Genomic DNA, 21,814 nt, shown 5'->3' with positions numbered 1-21,814 from the left:
AAAGAGTGAGGGGAAGGTTGTAAGCTGCCTGACCTTTAGTCAGGGTGGAGTGGACCCACTTCTGTGGGCCCCCAGAGAAACTTTCATTTTTCAGAACACTTCCGCTGCATTTAGGCTCACTGTCATTTGCAAACTGATTTGTAGGATGAAGGTTTCATATTGGCATGCATTACTTATCCTTCCTACTGATTGTAACGGCGTAAACGAATGCAGACAGATTGTAAAAATATATACAGCTTTAATGGCAAAACAGACTCACAGAACCACCGTTCTGCGGAGAGCAAGCACTGAGAGCACGCTAGCCAGATTTATAGGTAAACATTAGCCCGAGGCAAACACGCCCCCAAAGGGGCGGGACTTATCCCTACAACTGATTACTGATTAGTTTCCAACCTTCAATTGTCACTCCTGCAATTTTATTATAAAACAGTTTGATTATGCTGCAGGACTTGCTGTTGAAATCAAGGCTTGCTTGAAGTAGATGAAAATCATGAAAGAGCAGTGAGTCTTCTTTCCATGAGGAATCCGTTGGTTCGAGTCCTCTTGCTTGATGTAAAGCCAGCCCGTTACCAGCTCCCTGTTGGCAGACACCAAGAGGGGTCTGTTTTAATAACAACTGACCAAGAATCAATAGGAACATAAAAAAAAATAAGACTGTAGAATGACAAAAAGAGATTTTTGAAACAGTAGAAAAACAATCACTAAAAAATATATTTAAATGACAGATATTTATGACTTATAATTCTCAAAGCTTCGTATGGCTTGAAGATGGCATCAAGTACCCAATAACAGCTGGCTAGATGCTTGCTCTTAGGCATGAGGTAGACGGTTGTTCAGAGAGTAAACTAGAAGGTATGAGTGGTACTCTGGTGTCAACGACAGAGTGTAGAAATTGACAAAGCCAAGCATCTCTCTCCATGTGCAAGAGAAGGAGCTAGGCAATGTGTGCGGTGGGGCTTCTCTGTCCAGAGTGTTTGGGAATGACTTGCAGAGCACACAGAGTTCCCAAAAGTCATTTCATGGGGGGGGGGGGAGCTTAGGAGGAAGTTATGGAGAGGGCTGGACAAGTAAGAGCTGTTCAGGGGTCACAGGGACAGGAATGAGAGCAAACCTGTGGCACGAACAGGAGTAAACTTTTGAGAGATTTCCCAGATGCTCCTAGAGGCGATGCCAAAGACCTTCGGTGTGGCTCTTGGCTGGAGGAACTGACACAGTGTTCACACAGAGGGGTGCCCAGGAGTCGATAATCACTGTATTTTAAAGCTAGAGAAATGACAAGGTGAGAAAGAAAGAAAGAAAAGAAAGAAGGAAAGAAAGAAAGAAAAAGAGAAAAAATAAAGAAAGGGAGGAAGCGAGCATGCTTTGCTTCGTGTTTATGTTGGTGCAGTCACTCGGTACTGAAATGTGGGCCTCGGTGTGCCGGATAGCATCTCACACTGTAATAAGATACACGAGAGAGTCTATGTAAAGGAAAAATGGTTTGTTTTAGTCTGCAGTCCTGTGGTCTCTTGGCTCATTTGCTTTCAGACCTGTGACTTGGCAATGCTTTGTGGCAGGGAGAGGGCAGCCCTAGAAAGTTGCCAGGACTGAAGGGTCCTCACTTTTATAACAATGGCCCTCCTCTAACTCCCATGAAGCTAGGACTCTATAACTGGATTAATCCCGTCACAAAATTAGAGCTGTCGGTACCCAGTCACACCCCAGAGGTCCCACTTGAGCACAGCTTTGGTGAGGACCGAGCCTTCAACATGAGCTTTTAAGAAGTATTTTAAATCCAAACCATAGCGCTCAGTAAATCTGGGTAATACCTTAAGGCTGGACGTGTACAGGCAGTGCGGAGAAGGGAGTGGCCAACATCTGCCTGACACTTCTGCTGCTGGAGACGACTTAAAAGATGTCATGGGCAAAGCATGGTACAATATAAAAAAAATCCGTGTGAGTCATGGGTGGGGGTTGGGTGGCGTCTGCTCAATGCACTCAGATATCTGCTGCATCGAAACTCTCCCTGAGCAAGAAAGCAGTCTTCAGCAGCCAAGGGGTGCCGCCCATTTATCGAAAGCAATATTCGCTACGACAAACCCTTCCCATAAAATAAACAGATGTTCGCTGGTCCCTTGACATTTATTGTAACGGGGTTTGGTCTGCAGTGACAGAGCAGAAAGGACCTAGGAGATGGGAGTTCTGTCTGTGGTGTTGGCATGTGCCCTATCGAGAAATCCGTGGCAGTAAATCTAGCCAGTCCCCATTATCTGATACAGGATTACCGTCAATTGCTTCCCTCCCCTTTTGCCAGAGGCTTATTTGATCACGGGAATAGTTGGTACATTTCCATGCAAGTAAATGACTTGGTTGGGGGACAAGATTTGAAATTAAGTTACCTATAGGATTCACTTAGCAGTGACCAGAGAGTGTCTGGTGTTTGCGCCTGGATCTGAGGCACTTGGAACCTGAATTCAGATCCTAAGTTGCTTGCAGTTTCCTAAGAATTTGTTCTGATGTGTGTCCTACCCCTACAGGTGGTGCTTGGCATTTCTCATTCAATGTGAAATTTTACCCACCAGACCCTGCCCAGCTCTCAGAAGACATCACCAGGTATTTGAAAGTTGGCTATGGCAACAGAGGGCACGTTGGGGGAGCCGCACATCTCCAGGGGAGTGGTCCAAGGGAGAGTCTGCACCCATCTGGGCCCCTTACAGTCATCATCTCTCAGTTGGCAAATAAAAGGCCACTAAATGAGTGCAGATATGAGTCGCCAGGAGGTGCCAGGTCCTCTGTCTTCACAGTTGAGTCCTCAGAGATAGGCTGCTGTTTCCATCTCCCTGACCCTTGTGGGAAAGCACTCAGAGTTGAGATGCCAGTCACCCACCCGCCACTGCCAAAATGGATGGGACTCAGCCATAAATGGCACAGCAGCACTGAGTGGTCCTGCTTTGGAGCCTAAATTACAAATATCTTTCTAAGCTTACGCTCTGCATGTAAGCAACCTGGTGCTTCACAGCTGTTTAACAGCCAGCGAGAGATTCAGGGAGGGGGAAGGGACAGCATGAATACATTTAAGAGTTTACTTGCTTTCACGGGTACATAAAAAGGGAAAGAGGATATTAAGAAAAAAAAATCTAACACATAAATATCCCAGTTTGGAGGTTTGAACTTAGGGTGTGAAAGGGATTCCCTTTACAGAACTACACCGTGTAACTTAGTCTGTCCTTACTCCTCTCCCAAAATACCAAAGACCGTGGTTTACAGTAGAAATTCACTTGATGCATTCTGGAGACCCGCAGTTGAAGACGCGGGTGTTGGTGTGCACGTCCGATAAGGGTCTGTTTCAGAGTTGGAGGTTACCAGCTTATTACTGTCCTCCTCCCGAGAGAGTTGCCCTATGGCCTTTTTAAAACCACTAATTGCATTTATGCAGCCTCTACACTCCTGATCTGATCATCTGTCAAAGGCCCCGCCTCCCAGCCCATCACACGGGGCGGGGCTAGCATTTCAGCTTTTGAATTCAGGGGTAGAAGTGGGACACAGATGTGCGGGACCATCATTCTCCCTTCACATGCCTTTGTAGATATTTCTGCCCAGTGCAGTGAGGTTATGACCAAAGTGACTTAGAAAAGAAATTGCTTCAAACAGTTGCTTCAAACATTTGCTGCACTGAACAAATACTTTTACTAAAATCTTTGAGAAGAGTTAACGATTAGTTCCAGGGCATTTCTTTTATATTTGCCAGAAATCAGAGAAAATTAATTCTTTGTCTATATAAAGACACTTCTGCTTGGGATTAAATACTTAGTTATGACTAATTGTGTGGTTATAGACCCCACATGTGCTTGAACTTATAAATTCGTGCACAGTTCCTGTCCACTATGCAGTGTCTGTAGAACCTGTGGTGTGCGTAAGAACTCTAATATCTGAATTCCGTAGACTTCCAATCTGTCAGTGGCTGAACTTGCTTCCTGGAGGCCTGCAGACTTCTCTCTCGTGCATGGAGAGTAGACAGCTACAGCCCTTAAAGCTCGTGGGTGTCAGCACTTACCCTCAGGATTTAACTTTTAATCTTTATTTAATTCTTTTGATTTTATATTGCTGAATCTGTGAATCTCAAACAGAAGATAGATCGGCTACTAATGTAGTTGCTTTATGACATCATGGCACAGCTGTGTGAAAATGCTTTTATATGTCTCCCAGTTAAAACTTCCCCTCTAGTGATAAGAGTCCCAGATTTCAAGCAAGAGATTTTTATAGAACTTGTATCAGCTAAATTCCAGGAAGATATCACACTAAAATAAATGAATGAATGAATGAATGAATGAGGCATAAAGCAAAGAAAACCAGCCTACGATTCACAATCCCAGAGAACCTAAGAGAGACATACATAGATTTAATCTACATGGGAAGTAGAACAAGACAAGATCTCCTGAGTAAATTGGGAGCATGGGGACCATGGAAGAGGGTTGAAGGGGAGGGGAATGGAAGCGAGGGAGCAGAGAAAAATGTATAGCTCAATAAAATAAAATAAAAAATATTTTTCAAAAAAAAAAAGAAAAGCAGCCGCTGAGAATAGAGTTACTGAAACACAGCTGTTGGGTTATCTGAGGTCAGCGTGGTCATTTGTAAAGACCTGCCATCTAGATCTTAGAAGGAGCCCTCCCTGAAGGCTGCATGGGGGCCGGTGGTTTTATATAAGAACACCCTTTTATAGTATAGTTTACCCCATCTGATTCCCGAGAATGTGTAAAACTAGGAAAATCCATCTTTAAATGTCTTCCTCTCTGAGCTTGATTGTTTTATTTTGAAGAGTTCCTTCTTCTAGGTTCCCTAAGTACCATTTTACCCGTAGTCCCTCCTTATATAGACTGAAATCATATAAATCTTATATACTATATCTCCTTAGTTGAAATCGTTATGACAGTATGCAGTTGTGTCCTTAAAGGGGTTACTGGCCTGGGAGAACTTTTTTATAAATACTAAATGTTCTTCTTTTTTTCTTAATTCCTCGGAAATCTCATATGTGAATATAATGTTTTTAAAACATGTTCGCCCTGCACAACCCCTACCAACTCCTTTCCGTGTGTCCTAACGCCAGCTTGCTCTTTGTCCTTTCGGCCCCCGGAAGGTACTACCTCTGCTTACAGCTGCGTGATGACATTGTGTCTGGAAGGCTGCCCTGTTCCTTTGTGACCTTGGCCCTGCTGGGCTCCTACACAGTGCAGTCAGAACTCGGGGACTATGATCCCGATGAGTGTGGGAGCGATTACATCAGTGAGTTCCGCTTTGCACCAAACCACACGAAAGAACTGGAGGATAAGGTGGTGGAGCTGCACAAGAGCCACAGGTCAGTGCAGAAGGCCCATGTACATCCATTGCACACTTCTCAGAGCCACAGGTCAGTGAGGAAAGTCCAGTCCATCCATTGCACATTTCTCAGGACCACAGGTAGTGCGGAAAGCCCTTGTACATCCATTGCACACTTCTCAGGGCCACAGGCCAGTGAGGAAAGTCCAGTCCATCCATTGCACACTTCTCAGGGCCACAGGTAGTGCGGAAAGTCCAGTCCATCCATTGCACACTTCTCAGAGCCACAGGTCAGTGAGGAAAGTCAAGTCCATCCATTGCACACTTCTCAGGGACACAGGTAGTGCGGAAAGTCCAGTCCATCCATTGCACACTTCTCAGGGCCACAGGTCAGTTAGGAAAGTCAAGTACATCCATTGCACACTTCTCAGGGACACAGGTAGTGCGGAAAGTCCAGTCCATCCATTGCACACTTCTCAGAGCCACAGGTCAGTGCAGAAGGCCCATGTACATCCATTGCACACTTCTCAGGGCCACAGGTCAGTGAGGAAAGTCCAGTCCATCCATTGCTCACTTCTCAGGGCCACAGGTAGTGCGGAAAGCCCTTGTACATCCATTGCACACTATTCAGGTCCCCAGCCAAGTTTGGGGTTCAGGGGCTGAGGGCAGGGCGGAGACCATGTGCGGTTAAGATGGTAAACTCCCTCTCAGAACATCCAGGCTTCCTTTTGTGAGTGCGCCTACAAAACTGTCTCATTGTTATTTTCTTGTGTATATGCTAAGAATCTCTCACACACCACCTAAGAGCAGACATGGTTCAGAATTCAGATATATTCAGACTATTTGGATAGTTATATGATGTAGTAACATATCTTTGGGATGAAACAAGAGTCTAAATATGAGATTTCACTTACGTTCCATAAACGCCTGCTCTGCATGACCCCCAGGGGGCTTTATACAATATTTTTAGTATGCCTTGAGCGTTGTATCAATGCTTTAAAAGGTGCAGATTTTTTGGAGCATTTCAGCTTTGGAATTTTTGAATTAGGGATGCTCAAACCCATGTCTGCTGGTCTCCCAATGAAGGCTTTCTTACACAATAGCAGGGAGCGGAGTGGGAGACCGCAGCCCTACCAGATAGAGGGAAAGCAGCTGAGTGACATCCAGGGCAGACGTGGCTAATTGCTCTTCGTTTTCTGTTCTAATTGATTGGAAAAGCTGAATGCTTACTTTTTTCTAATCAGAGGAATGACACCCGCGGAAGCTGAGATGCATTTCCTGGAAAACGCCAAAAAGCTCTCCATGTATGGGGTAGATTTACATCATGCCAAGGTAAGCATTTTCAAACCCTAGTCTACTTTGTTATTGGAATTTGAACTTAATTTAGTGTAAATGAAGACCTCTATGCTTCAAACCAGTGTGCCTTTGAAACCCCGTTCCATGTTAAAACAAACAGCGCTCATCTTTGAAGCTAGGTCCCCTTCACGGCTCAGCCGTCCATTACTGCTGTGGCTACGCCTCCCGGAAGACAGCCAAAGATGAAGTCTCTGTTGCCTGTTGATTCCACAGTAACCTTAACCCTGACCTCCGAGCCCTACCTCTCTGTGCCTTCCCTGACACAGATGTATCCCCCACTCTGCTCTGACATGCCCTTTGTGCCCCCAGTACCCTGATTCTGCCCTTTCTCTGAACATAACCTCCCCTCTTTGTCTGGAGAGCCCCACTCTTCTCTGTCTGTCTGAACTTGGCCAGTTGTCCAGTGCCAAGTGTTATATCTGCTATGTGTCACGTACTGGTTTCGCCCGTTTTAAAGCCCTACTAAGCGTTCAGTGAACTAGGGTTAAATTTAAAGAATTCGGGCTCTAAGGTTTAATCTCTCTGACATAAGAGTTCTTTAAAAGTAGTGCAGCTGAGAGTGGCCACCCAGGACAAGGGTTGCCTTACTGACCGGTAATGGGTACAGTGATGGAATGCATGAGGAATGCATTGGGAAGGAAGAAGTTGGGGTTCAGCCACAGGAGGGTTGTGATCGTGGTAGAAGATAGAGTAGTACTGACTCCACGTGGTGCTTTTTGTAAAATTTCCTTGTCATCGTTGAGAGGATGAGTCCATGTCTACACACCTACTATTTAGACAGCTGTGAGCAAACACACTGTTAAAACACAGAGCTGCACTGAAAACATTTATCAACAAAACGTATGAAGTCTCTTGGGGCTCTGGAGATGGGAGCTTGTATTTTAGCCTTGCTCCAAAGGTCAGTCCTGAAAGATCGTGAGTAGTTTCTTCTGGCTGGCACTGACAAGATAATATCAGTCCTGTAAAGGAGTAAGGATTTGACCCCTGACGGATGTCCCCAGTCTCACGGTCTGAAACTCAAAAGAATGTGTGATTGCAGGCTTCTAAGGAAGCAAGTCTCCTTTAAATTCTGAGGCCTAGAGATAAAGAGATTCCAGCTGGCCAAGTTCAAGGAAACATAACACCATGATATACCAAAAGAAGGAAGTCTGTGCTCTATCTATAAGTCCTGTTGATAAGTAGGGGAGCACTTACGTTGACTTTGGGGGAGCAAGGCAAATCTTCAGTGAGATTGGGCAGGAAAATGGTAGACATCTGGATTTGTTGTTTATGTGGTTTGGTGGTGATGTCTTTGCATCACCGTGAGCATCACGGAGGACAAGCACTTCTAAGTTAATGTACTAGTAAGATCTCTATGAGCATGGCTGAGGCTCCTGCCTGGGGTGTGCCGTTATATTAAATGCCAAGCTCCTTGACATTTGTCGGTGATCACAGCAGTGAGTTCCTTTTTCATTCATTTTTTTCTCCTTATGCCAGTTGTACATTTGGGTCATGGTTTCAATAAAACTAAGGACATACAGTGAGATTTTATTTTAAATTCTCTTCATGTTTTTTTTTTTCCCATCTGGCTAAAAAAGGTGAGGAAAAGATCATGGAAAGATAGTCTGAGGGAATGTGGCATGACTTTTGTGTTACATCATACACTGTGAGTCCTTTACTACCCAGAAATAAAGATTAGTGCGTCCTTGGGGAAGTGCGACTCAGGATATATCATTGCTACCAGGAAAAACCAAGGCACTTAACATCGCAGTACCTACTGAACTTGAATAGACGGCTGCTTTTTCTTTAATAATATGATTTGAAATTATGTCAATTAAAAATAATGACTTACGGAAGCAGAATGCAGCCTGTTACAGGATTTTATCTGAATATTAAACATAACAAATGGCTCGGTTGTAGACTCCATTTTCTCATGAAATCCATCCTGGCAAGAAGGAAACTGTCTGAATTAAATTAGTGCTAATTTCTGGTCATCAATGAGCGGCTTCTCTTTTGTGGATACCATGAGTGTCTTTGGGCTTAACATCTCCTTAAACATTCTGGATTGGGATTTCAGACCCCAGAGCTCATCATAAAAAATAAATCCCCATATTTGCTGATGATCTTGTATTTGGGAAACCTATCCTAAATAATTTGTTTTCGATTAGGAAATCTGTATGTACTTGTTTGTCAAGATCCATCTTTCTAGGCTTTGTCAAAGTTATCTATTTGACATACGATTAAGAAGCGTACATGCGTGTGTGTGTGTGTGTGTGTGTGTGTGTGTGTGTATTCCTATCAGATGTCCTATGGATGAAACATGAAAGGACACTAGCAGTGTGTAGTGACTCTGCGTGGCCAGAAGGACTAGGTGTGGTAATACATAGTGGCAAAGGCAGGAAGACTGAGATTTGGAGGCCACCAGAGCTACACAACAAGATCTCAGAAGTCTGTAGGTCAACACTAGAGCAAAGCTCCGGGTTAAGTCCTTGATGCTGCAGGAAAACACAAAGGAATGAATGCAAATGGATTCAAGCGATAACAGAACTCTTTGCCCTCATCAGGACAGGCTGACTGTCACCCCCCAGGTCTGTCTGCAGCCAGCACGGTGGGCGTATGAATGCCATCCTAGAGAAATGCTTCAAAGAGGGCAAGGGAAACTTTAAGATCAAGGCGCCATGAGATTATCTCAATCTGTAGCTATAACAGAAATTGTATTACAGAAATATTCTTTGTTGCCGGGCGGTGGTGGTGCACGCCTTTAATCCCAGCACTCGGGAGGCAGAGACAGGCGGATCTCTGTGAGTTCGAGACCAGCCTGGTCTACAAGAGCTAGTTCCAGGACAGGAACCAAAAGCTACGGAGAAACCCTGTCTCGAAAAATCCAAAAAAAAAAAAAAAAAAAAAAGAAATATTATTTGTTGCTTTAATTAATGAGCTACAGACTTCATATTTTCATTTTTCATTCACCTTTACTCCCAACAAACTTACTGACTTTGATACCCGCTAGGCAGGCCTTGTGCTGGCCAGTTACAGGGGCAAAGCAGAGTTGCAGTCCTAGCCAGCTAAATCTCCAGGGAAGGGGAGATGAGGGGAGACTCGGTCATAGCACCACAGGCTAACAGACGTGGAGGGGATGCCGGTAATTTAAGGAGCCACACACAGCGAATGCATAGGAAGCGAGGAGTGGGCCTTCCCTTAACTTCTCTGTGAAGGGCGCTATTTTCTTTATGCTCAGTGACATAAGAGGTGGTGAGAATATAGATAATAATGAAAATGGTTTTAATATTCTTTTCCTCTTGGGACAAAGGCATAAAAGTATTTATGTCCAGAGAAAATGGCTCAAAGAACAGCTATGAAAACAGTGCCTCCCCCTGCCGGCCTGTCTTCTTAAGCTCCAAGTGCCCTCCTCCAAGTGGCCTTAGGAACAGACTAGCTGGTTTCCATGGACCAACAACCGTGACTTCCGGTGCATAAGGTTACAGGTTCTCAAGTTGCCCCTTCAGATTAAAGCCCCTACCAGTACAGGTTACATTATAATTTTTAAAAATCCCTTATTATAATATAAAATACCTTATTGTAATATAAAAGCCTGACTTCAAATCATTTCACCTTATGGAATAAGTTGGTATCAAATAGAGTATCAAAGTAAAAATGTTTTATTTTAAACTTTTGTATTTTTGTCAAAATTCAATGTTTTCAGTGAAAGGCTTTTCATTCTGGAAGCACACAGCTCTTTTTTTCGTGGTGAGGGTCATAGAAACCTCCCACCACATAGGAGGAGGAGGTTCTGCTGTTTGGTCTCTTTCATTGCTCCCTCTCCACTCCCCTGGTACGACACAGTGACTCCAAGCTGGCAGGCCCAGGCCAACTACTAGACAGAGTCTTACATGTCACTTCCTGGGCGGGGCCTGCCTGTGAAGAAACTTCCGGTGCAACTCACATGCGTTCTGACGCCATCCGGTCTTTCATCCGTCAAAGCCATTACAGAGTCCAGTGGATAAGACATTCAAAGGGGACAGACCTTAAGCCAGGGTGCTGGGTGACTCCATGCCTCAGAATTTCATAGTGAAGAGAGTGTGTGTGTGTGTGTGTGTGTGTGTGTGTGTGTGTGTGTGTGTGTATGTGCACTCTGTGTACAGTGTTAGTGCCATGAATCTCATATACTTGGGTGGATTGATTTAACTTCACCGGCCCCCACCCCTCCACTCCCCGTAGTGAAAAATGCCATCATTAAAATGCTATTATATAGTAGTGGTGTTTTTTAAAAATTGCAGCAGTGTTTTTCGTATTTAAATCAGTCAATTATAACTTCTGCCATGGAGTTCTAGATCTTGTACCTGCCAAAAATGGAAACAGGCGACGAACTGCTCCGTTGTGTCTTCCAGGATTCGGAAGGAGTGGAGATTATGTTGGGGGTCTGTGCGAGCGGTCTATTGATCTACCGTGACCGGCTGCGGATAAACAGATTTGCTTGGCCTAAGGTCCTAAAGATTTCATATAAAAGGAACAACTTTTACATTAAAATCAGGCCAGGAGAGGTAAGTACACGCATATTTTTCATAGGCTTTGGGAAGAAGGGTCCCAGGTGCGTGAAGAAATATAGACTGTTTGCGGGTTCCAAGCATTGTGGGGCAGGGAGAATTATGTCTCAGTCCCTCTGAGAGTTCGGTGTGGGTCTCTCCAGCAAATAGTAACAAAATATTCCCTTCTTTTTAGATTATTCAGGTTTTTTTTAACCAACTGCATATATTAATGAAAAAATTTTTTAAATCATATTTTAATGTAGAATCAACAAGACTCCTGCCTATTTTTCATATACTTCAAGCTGTGGTTACGAGCTCTTTTTCTCTGTGTCCTGTTATAATCGCACCCCCATGTGTTCTCCTATACACCATGCTGCTCCCTCGAGCCAATAGCTTCAAGAGAGCATGCTTTAAAGTATAAACATTGAAGCAGAGTTCTGAATGTGAATTCTGTAGCTTTTTTATTAGAGAAACTAATAATAAGAATTGTTAATACTCTTTAAGCAATAACCTACACAATGACCCTGCATCTTGCTTAGCAATTTGTACATAATAAGCTATAAATGCCTGCTCCTCAACACACTCTTAGGAGGAAATTAATCAATTTTAATAATACCTAAAATTTCTAATGGGTGTAGTTAATATATTAAAGGCTGTTAAGCCTCAAAGATCCCTACTCCTTTATGTCTCTGAACATACTCTGATATAATACAAGGAACGGTTCTTAAGATTTTTAAGTCTCCAATGGAGTATCTGGATGGAAAATCATGTTTAATAATTAAAGTCTACGGATGTAGAAATGGCTCTGAGGTTAACCTCACTTGTTGCTTGTGTAGAGGACCCAGATTCAATTACCAGCACCCACGTGGTGGCTCACAAGCATCTGTGATTCCAGCTCCAGGGAATCTGATGCGCTATTCCAGAAGTCTCAGGCACTGGTCATGAAAATAGTGCACATACATACATGTACACAAAACACTCATTTGTATGAAATAAACATTTTAAAGGTTTAAAATTGAAATAGAGGACAAGAAGAATAGTATTTCACATTATACCTGAAATTGCAGAGTTTTAAAATATAGTTCTTAAAGATTGTATGACAAACACTTAATGCATACATACATTCAACTGAATTCAGACAACTTAGGGGAGCATGTTTTTGTCAGACTGTAGGTTGTGCATTAGATATGCATAAATATTATTTGTTCTTTCTTTTAAGGCATGTTCCATTTATTTTCCATTGAGCAGAGAAACAGTGAGCATGTGTGACACACGAGACAGCGTCCTGTAGGTGTGAGCAGTGTGTGACACACGAGACGGCGTCCTGTAGGTGTGAGCAGTGTGTGACACACGAGACAGCGTCCTATAGGTGTGAGCAGTGTGTGACACACAGAGACAGCGTCCTGTAGGTGTGAGCAGTGTGTGACACACGAGACAGCGTCCTATAGGTATGAGCAGTGTGTGACACACAGAGACAGCGTCCTGTAGGTGTGAGCAGTGTGTGACACACGAGACAGCGTCCTATAGGTGTGAGCAGTGTGTGACACACAGAGACAGCGTCCTGTAGGTGTGAGCAGTGTGTGACACACAGAGACGGCGTCCTGTAGGTGTGAGCAGTGTGTGACACACGAGACGGCGTCCTGTAGGTGTGAGCAGTGTGTGATACACGAGACAGCGTCCTGTAGGTGTGAGCAGTGTGTGACACATGAGACGGCATCCTGTAGGTGTGAGCAGTGTGTGACACACGAGACGGCGTCCTGTAGGTGTGAGCAGTGTGTGACACACGAGACGGCGTCCTGTAGGTGTGAGCAGTGTGTGACACATGAGACGGCGTCCTGTAGGTGTGAGCAGTGTGTGACACACGAGACGGCGTCCTGTAGGTGTGAGCAGTGTGTGACACATGAGACGGCGTCCTGTAGGTGTGAGCAGTGTGTGACACATGAGACGGCGTCCTGTAGGTGTGAGCAGTGTGTGACACACGAGATGGCATCCTGTAGGTGTGAGCAGTGTGTGACACATGAGACGGCGTCCTGTAGGTGTGAGCAGTGTGTGACACACGAGACAGCGTCCTGTAGGTGTGAGCAGTGTGTGACACACGAAACAGCATCCTGTAGGTGTGAGCAGTGTGTGACACACAAGACGGCGTCCTGTAGGTGTGAGCAGTGTGTGACACACGAGACGGCGTCCTGTAGGTGTGAGCAGTGTGTGACACATGACACAGCATCCTGTAGGTGTGAGCAGTGTGTGACACACGAGACAGCGTCCTGTAGGTGTGAGTGAGCAGTGTGTGACACACGAGACAGCGTCCTGTAGGTGTGAGCAGTGTGTGACACACGAGACAGCATCCTGTAGGTGTGAGCAGTGTGTGACACACAAGACAGCGTCCTGTAGGTGTGAGCAGTGTGTGACACACAAGACAGCGTCCTGTAGGTGTGAGTAGTGTGTGACACACAGAGACGGCATCCTCTAGATGTGATTGAGGATTTTGATGGAGGTCAGATGGGAGCCGATGACATGAACCTAACAGACGCCGTGATCTGTGGAAGGTTTAAATAAGGAGATAACACCCAGAAGAAATATCTTGCTTTCCTAAATGTCACAATAAAATCCAACTACACAGTGTGACAGGGAGTAGGACCCAGTGGCTCAGAGGCTGTGAGAGGAGCGTGGAAGGAACACGTTTGCAGGAAGGTTCTGGGCAGAACTGGGAAGTTTTGGGCTGAGTGCGGCAGGGGTAAAGGGTGAAGTTTGCTTTTCCTTCCCAAAGAGTCAGGTTTCTGTTCCCGTGAGTGGAACTGACAAATGTTTTTTAATGTGAGGGGACCGTTGGGGATATTTTTCAGAAAATCGTCAGGACTGAAATTTCTTTAACATGGACCCATTCCCTGCTCTTTGTTTTCTGAGTTAAAATTAAAGAGTTTGCCAGTTTTTAGCATTTCAAATTTTAAGACACAAAGGGGAAGAGAAGTCAGAGACATCATGCAATAAAGGTCTTTTAAAAATTATCGAAATGACTCGGTCGCGTGGTCGGCTTGTTGGGGTAAAGGCAGACTGTAAGGCTTAGTTCTTACACGGTAGACAGTAAGTGGTCACCAGCTGTATACAACTTATTGAAGGCTTTAGGGCATGGCATAAATTTCCCACAGAACAGGACGGGTTCAAAAGGAGGCCCTTATAAGATCATTTCGAGAGAGGGGCAGGCAGAAGAGCAGCCACAGATTAGGGCCGAAGCAATGACATGACAGGAGTCTCTGGAAAGTGATCCGCTGGCAGTGTTGTGGGCTACACAGAGGGCGTGCAGAATGCGGGCCAGGGAAACGTGTGTTATCCCGTCAGAGTTGGGAAGCCAGGGTGCATTGAGGTGACGGGTGAGTTATCAGAGGCGGCAGAGGGTGGTTCCTCATTGCTAAAGGGTGGAAGAGAAGCTGAGTCAGGCTTTGGCCCTGGCAGAAGCAGGTGCAAAGGAACTTCTAGCCCTTATGCTCGTATTTGAGCTAAAAAGGCCAGCGGCATACTAGCTCTGCAGACACTAACCAGAGTGGGGAGAACATCAGAACATTGGCAGCCTGGGGGCTGCTCGTCCTGAGCTAAGAGCAGCAGAGACCTGGTCTCTTCCCACAAACGAGCAGCTAGGAGTGGAGAGGGGAGTGAGGCTTTCCAAGGCTGGAAGGGGGAACTGGGCTGGAAAGAAGATGGCTGTCATTTTAGAAAATAAGGCTGCACTTGGTAGGTGGAGGAGCTTCCCGTGCTCTGGAGTTCTGTCGGGAGATATAGTTGACAATGAATCTGACAACTTCAAAACACATAGTAGGTATGATGTGGAATATTCCCAACGTTAAATCACATACATGTCTGAGGTGATACCTCTGGCAGACATCACAGTGTGTAGCCTTTGAACTTCCACAGTATGCTCCAGAAATATGAATACTTATTATATAGCCATAAAGATTTTGAAGAGAAATTCCACCCTACATCTTCCAGAGAGAATGAGATGACTCAGCAGCCCCTGGCCTGGTAGAGGTGTCCTGGTCTTAGGTGTTAGACGCAGGACTAAAGGGTGGTATTTACTCAGCAGCCACAGTTCTTACGAGGACCTTCGGACAACATCAATTTTCCCAACGACCACTGCAGGAATGGCCAGCGCAAAGGGAACTGGGAAAGGCAACTTTTGGCATATTTCCCAGTTTCTCCAGTACCTCAACAAACAGGAAAAAGGGGTCAATGGGAATTATATCTCACAGGCCTACTTTTAGGATACACTCACCTTGCTGATTTGCAACATGAGTTACTTTTGCTGTGAAAACCAACAGTCATGTTGGTCTGTGCTTTGGGGTTAAGCCTTTATGTGTAAGGTGACCCTCTGGTGGCCTGCTGTATGACGTCTGCAGACAGACAGCTGAGTGTGCTTCTGTGAAAATAATACTAAAACATGATACAGAGGGACAGATATTTCACCATGAGAGTGTAAATGACTGACAAAGTATCATCTGAAGAGTCTCAGCAAGTTGGAAAATATAAAAATGTGTTCTGCCAGTGTGTTGTATATAATATAGAGGTGTTATCAGTTGGCACTGTGTTATGTATAATATAGAAGGGTTATCATCAGTCGGTACTGTTAAACACCCGGGGCACCTCAGCAATATCACAGAGTGAAGCATCCACTGTGGAGAAAGGATATGTATTTCTATGTCTACCATAGACTTTCTTTTACATTTGTGTTTATTTTCTGAGCATTTTAATTCAAGGCCTCGTGCCACTGACAAAACATGGAAACGTAATTTAAAATGAGATCAGGGCTAGTTGATCTCGGGGGGAATCCGCATGTCTCCCTGATCTGAGTTTAGACTGGGCTTCTACAGATTGTTGGCAGTTATGTACACTTCAGGCCTGCTGAGGTGGTAGGTAAAAGATGGCTTAAAATGAACGGATTCTGCACACCACGGCCGACTCGGTAATGAAAACAAGGATGATGGGCTGTAAGTGTGTAAATGTTTTGCGAAGTTTTTATTTATAGAATACCAAACTGAACTCTAGTCTTTCTTGTGTGTGCGTTTTAAATATTTCAGTTTGAGCAGTTTGAGAGCACCATTGGGTTCAAATTGCCGAACCATCGGGCTGCCAAGCGCCTCTGGAAAGTGTGCGTGGAGCATCATACCTTTTTCAGGTAGGGGGCGAATGTTTGGGTTTCTTCCTAACAAAATTGGGAGCTGTTGGGGCCACCTGTACCAGGGGAAAAAGGTGCAGCGGAAAACATCATGGAACTTTCTGTTCCTGTCATCACAATGGTCACTGTTTCTCCTCTCTGTCCCTCTTTCCTTCCTCTGTTTGGGAGGGACACAGTGCATGCCTGCCACTGTACACATAGAGGTCAGAGGACAACCTTGGGTATCCGCGCTCACCTCCCTCTGTGTTTAATACAGGGTCTGATGTTCACTGCTGCTTACACCAGGCTGGGCTCCCCTGTCCCAGCTCCCTATAGACATGCTAGATCTACCCTGCCCAGGTTTAAGTGGGTTTGGGGGATCCGAACTTGGGTTCTTAGGTTATGTGGCACCCTCTTCTGCTTTGCTTCTTTTTTGAGACACAGCCTCTGTGTAGTCCAAGCTGTCCTAAAGCTCCCAATCCTCCTCCCCCAACCTCCTGAGAGCTGGGGTCATGGATGGATGCTCCCGTACCCAGCTCAAACCGAGCTCCTTGACAGAAATCCTAAAAGAACATCTGACTAAATCTCAAGAATTTTCCTTAATTTAACTTGTGTTTTCGTCATTTTATTTCATAGTTTTAAAGTATCCTATCTGTTCCTTACGTGTGTGTGTGTGTGTGTGTGTGTGTGTGTGTGTGTAACAGGTCTCCATAGCCCAGGTTGACCTTGAACTCACTATGTAGCTGAGGATGACCTTGAACTTCTGTCTCCATCTCCTAAATTCTAGGATTACCAGCATGTACCAGCATACATGACTTAATATTTATTTTATGTGTGTGTGTATGTGTGTGTGTGTAGTACTAGGAATAGAACCCAAGGCCCTGGCATACAAGGCAAGCATCCTGCCACCAAGCTATAAACCCTGAACATTCCTTTCTCTTCTGCCCAACCCTCCCTATTTTGCTTCAACTTCTGTAAAATAACATTTCTAATTAATATATATTATGTTGACGGTGTTTCCTAAAATTAAAAATTAAACTCAGATTCATTTCATTACACATGCGTTGAACTTTTAGCACAAAAAGCAAAGCAATCGGCTTTGAACACCACCCGGGCATGCGTTAATTTTTCTGGTGTTTTCTTTAATGCCCTTAGATTATTGCTACCAGAAGCACCTCCAAAGAAATTCCTGACCTTGGGCTCCAAGTTCAGGTACAGTGGCAGAACTCAGGCGCAGACGAGAAGAGCCAGTGCGTTGATAGACCGCCCAGCACCTTACTTCGAGCGCTCCTCCAGCAAACGTTACACCATGTCCCGCAGCCTGGACGGAGGTAGGCAATACTAACTAGCTCTCCGTAACTCTACGTCAGGGCGTGTGAAACAACCATGAGCTTTGAGTAAACAGGGTTCCCCCATTGCACTCTGGGAAATGATGTCATGTGGATCCGCGTGACTGAACGTCAGGTTCTGCGCATTCATTTCCAAAGACTGACTGTGTCAGTCTGTTTTCTTGTGAGCTCATGTTGGAGTACATCAGTACTTACGGGATGAGGGTCTCGTCTTTCGCAGTCTGAACCTTGAGAAAACATCTTCATTCTGAATGCAGGCCTCACAGATCTAGAGTTCAGTTCTCTTCAGGGCAGATCTTCAAGAATTAACAGGAAGAAAACTCTATACATCTCTAAAAGTTAGAGAGAATGGGTGTTATCAGTCTGCTTGGGATGGTGGGAGAAAGCATCTCTGTAGCGAATGGCTGTCTCCTGTCTAGTCAAACACGTGTGGCTGGAGATGACCCGTCAGCTCCCCTCAGGGAAGCGCAAGATCCTGAGTTTTCAGTAGGGGTGATTTCGTCTACAGTGTGGGTGGGATGTTATCCTTCATGGCAGAGAGCTGTGCTTTCTGCTCCAGGGTGTGCTGCAATAGAACATTTAGGACCTGGTTGTGGGTAAGGCTCTGGCCTCTAACTCAGCACCTGGCCAAGGCTGGTTCATGGAAAACTCATCCTGAATGAATAAAGAATTCGATGTTTCTGAAAGGCATGCACAATTTTAATAAGTAAGCCTAAATGGAAAGGGGAAATTAGATTGCGTAGGGCCTCTTAACTCATCTGTATTTTTCAGCTGCTCCTTCCTTGTTGGATTTCAACTCCCCTCAACCCATTCCTCACACCCCTGGTTAAGAAACAGCCATGTTTGTACGGTGAGGCTGTGTTGTATATATTGCTACTGGTGTAAAAAAACAAGACTCATCTAGATACGTAGGAAAATGCATGCCACAGCCCGGGCTCTGCAGCCCTCGGTTTTAGTCATGTGGAAATGGACATAAGACCACCTTCAGCAGGGTTGTTATGAAGAGCAAAGAGAATATATGAGGGAGAATTCCCAGTGTTTATATAATTATCACTGTGACTATGCTGATAATTACTCTCAAAGGCTTTGTAGGCAGGCCACAACGTTAATCACAAAGAGCCCTCATATCCAAAGGCTCTGAGTCTATAAAAAACCAAATGCAGATTGAAAATGTGGGTTGGAAATATGAGAGACTCCAGGGTGGGTGGGGATTAAACTGACCAAACAGACCCAAGACCCTAGGTTCAGTTCTGTCCCCAGCTGATAGGCAATGGTAGACAGACATACAGACAGCTGATAGATAACTATAACACTTCCATTATAACACTATAATTTCTTCCCCTTAAAAAAAATCACATCCATATGAATGCACAAAGGCTGTTTTCTTTCATCATTCTCGAAACCACGCAATGTGATAACGACTTACAGATCATCTTCATAGTGTTCAACATTAAAAGCAGTAGAGATAGTTTAAACACAACAGGCCGATGTGCAGATTGTATGTAAAAAGTATGTCATTTTTGGTAGGGACTTGAGCATCTCCAGATTAAGTATCCAGAGAAGTCCTATAACAATCCACAAGAGATGTCAAGAGAGAAATGCTGCCGTTCTGTATCTTTCGATATTTCTAGACCCAAGACCATTGGCAGTCGAATGAAGACGTGAAAATCTCCACGTTAGCACCAAAGCTCTTCCGGTCTTTAGTCTGCTAAAAATCTGTATGTTCTCTGAGTCAGTATGTGAGGACGCTCTGTAGAGTCATGCCTTTCTCTCTGCTGAATGCCGCTCACTTTGTTCAGTGGCGTGCGCCCGAGGGATACGGCTGTTGTCACTGTTGTGTTCCTTCGTGGCCTTTGTGTGAAAATAATTGTTGAGCAAACAGAAGACAATTGTGAAATCAATGTACTGATACCATGCTGTCTCTTCCTTTCTGCCCAAAAGTGATGTTGTGTATGTGATGTCTCGCTCTTTGTTGCCCTGCCAATTCTAGAATGTTTTCTGCTGCAGCGCCGAGTGCCATGTCTGCATGCTGGAACATTCAGCTGCTTTTTCACGCAACAGCGGCCTGTTTATAACAGCATAACCGGCCGCTAAAATAGCGAGCTTTTCACCAACATAAAGCGGCAGAGAATATCTTAGTGAAGGGTTTCATTCAGAATCCTTTTCTGTTTTGTTTTTGTTGGCGTTTTAAAAGCCGTATCTTTGTCTGTGATCAACTGTGGGGTGTTTGAAAAGGAGTGTTTATAAATTCCAGTGTGTTTTTTATGAGATCTAAGCCCTAAAAGAATAACTAGCAAAATTTAATATTGATCATAATTAAGCCCTGAGCTGAATGAAGCATCTTTTACTAAGACAACAGCCAGGATGAAGGGCTGAACCTCACATCCCTCTGCTCACGTGTTCTGCCTCTGCATGGTCTAGCTGGGATGAAGGCTGAACCTCACATCCCTCTGCTCACGTGTTCTGCCTCTGCATGGTCTAGCTGGGATGAAGGCTGAACCTCACATCCCTCTGCTCACGTGTTCTGCCTCTGCATGCGTTTTGATTGCTAGCAACCTTTGTCTTGTTTTCCCCAAAGAGTCGAGGTGAGAATGAAGTTTACATGCATATCCTCACGGCAGTCTGTTTCCAATGCGATGGAAACGAAAACATCTCCTTACATCAACTTGGAGGAATACCCTTCTAAATTTCATAACCTCTGCCGAAATTAGTAAATTTTGTTACTGTGCTTTGAGCATATTGTTGTGTTGAGTATTGTGGAGAGTGATGAACTTTTCAACATTGAACATAATACAGAAATAATCCATTGCTCCTTTGGTGAATGGCACTTCCGTGGATATGCTCAAAGTCACATGATTAGAGTATTTGCTGTAGATTCTGCTAGGAATTGTTGAACTGGGTATGAATCTGGTGTGAGTGCCCAGCCAAGGGTAAAGCCAGCCTCCGTATGCTCACTGGGGATTATGAGAACGTTAGGCACTATTCTAGGGTTCAAGACGTGGGCATTTAAATCATTTGAAAACACTGGTCCAGGTGATGCAGATAGTGCTTGGGTAAAAGTCCCCGCAGCTCGCCTCCGCCCTATGCAAACCAGCCTGCTACTTTACACTGGTGTTTTTCTTCTAGCAGAGGTGCAGTGTGGCGCTGTCGTTCCATCTTCTGACTTATCTCTTTGGGATTCTATTTCCCCCCGATTGTATTTGCTTTTAGCCTCAGTGAATGAAAACCATGAAATATACATGAAGGATTCTATGTCTGCTGCAGAGGTTGGCACAGGCCAGTACGCCACAACAAAGGGCATCTCTCAGACCAACTTGATCACCACTGTGACTCCAGAGAAGAAGGCTGAAGAGGAGCATGGTGAGGAAGAGGACCGGAGGAAGAAGGCCGAGGAAGCCACCCCCGTCCCAGCCCTCCGGCTAGAGGGAAAGGTACAGCTCGTGGCTGCCTTCTTGAGCTGTCCTCATCTTTATAAACAGCTCAGTGGTTCTGAGACGGTAGACCGGGGGGCTCGAAGGTGGAGGAGCGTTCAGACGCCAGCACTGATCATGTTCATGCCGGGGTTTACATTATTATTATTATTATTATTTCAGCATAGTCTCGTAAAGTGGTTTTCTTAACTGCTTGGAATATTTTAACAAGGAATGTGTTTTACAAGACTTTCAACAGCTGTTCTGGAGTGATCTCTTTAAAAACATTTTAGGGGGTGCAGTACTTTTTTCTGTTTGGATTCGGGTTTTCCAACTGTCACTAAGGCTATGGTCGGTTTCTGGCCCCGTTCTTAGATGCTAAGGAAACACGCCTCCATTTTTTCCTGATGGCAGGAACACTGACTGCCCATAACCTGTGTGTTTGTCTCTCAGTCCTCCCACTCCCGTCTGCAAAGGAGTGGCCTGCTGCAATGAAAGAGAAAAGTGAACTTGACATGATAGCCATTTTAATTCATTGCATTCTGTGACATCACTTCCCCCAAATGAAATTGCTTAGAGATGAGTTTTTAGTTTCAGATTGATTTCTAATGATCTGATACTATGGCAACTCCCTAGCAGAACATTTGAAACTTAGCATATCTGGGAGGCTCGTGCGTAGTGACAACGGGAACCGAGAGCCCCCTGTAATATGCAGGACACAAAGAGAGGGAGGCCAGGAAATGAATCGTCTGACAGCCT

The 21,814-nt window shown here is 44.8% G+C and overlaps 1 protein-coding gene across 25 annotated transcripts in view; it reads left to right on the top strand.

Annotated features, from left to right (window-relative positions):
* The window catches only part of LOC121458704 (band 4.1-like protein 3), a 164,508-nt gene that overhangs the window by 116,424 nt on the left and 26,270 nt on the right, over positions 1-21,814 (top strand). For 18 of the 25 annotated variants that reach the window (XM_041668000.1, XM_041667998.1, XM_041667997.1 and 15 more), the window contains exons 6-12: positions 2,517-2,592; positions 5,114-5,332; positions 6,537-6,624; positions 11,016-11,168; positions 16,220-16,317; positions 17,452-17,627; positions 20,856-21,076. In XM_041668000.1, coding sequence (XP_041523934.1) covers positions 2,517-2,592; positions 5,114-5,332; positions 6,537-6,624; positions 11,016-11,168; positions 16,220-16,317; positions 17,452-17,627; positions 20,856-21,076 — 1,031 coding nt within the window. The remainder of the gene's footprint in view (positions 1-2,516; positions 2,593-5,113; positions 5,333-6,536; positions 6,625-11,015; positions 11,169-16,219; positions 16,318-17,451; positions 17,628-20,855; positions 21,077-21,814) is intronic. The other 7 variants (XM_041667999.1, XM_041667989.1, XM_041668005.1 and 4 more) reach the window with 1 other exon arrangement.

The sequence above is a fragment of the Microtus oregoni genome, unplaced genomic scaffold, assembly GCF_018167655.1.
Source record: "Microtus oregoni isolate MIOR12 unplaced genomic scaffold, Mior012 000018F_ref0000195, whole genome shotgun sequence".
Lineage (NCBI taxonomy): Eukaryota > Metazoa > Chordata > Mammalia > Rodentia > Cricetidae > Microtus > Microtus oregoni.
This window is presented reverse-complemented; position numbering and strand designations above follow the sequence as displayed.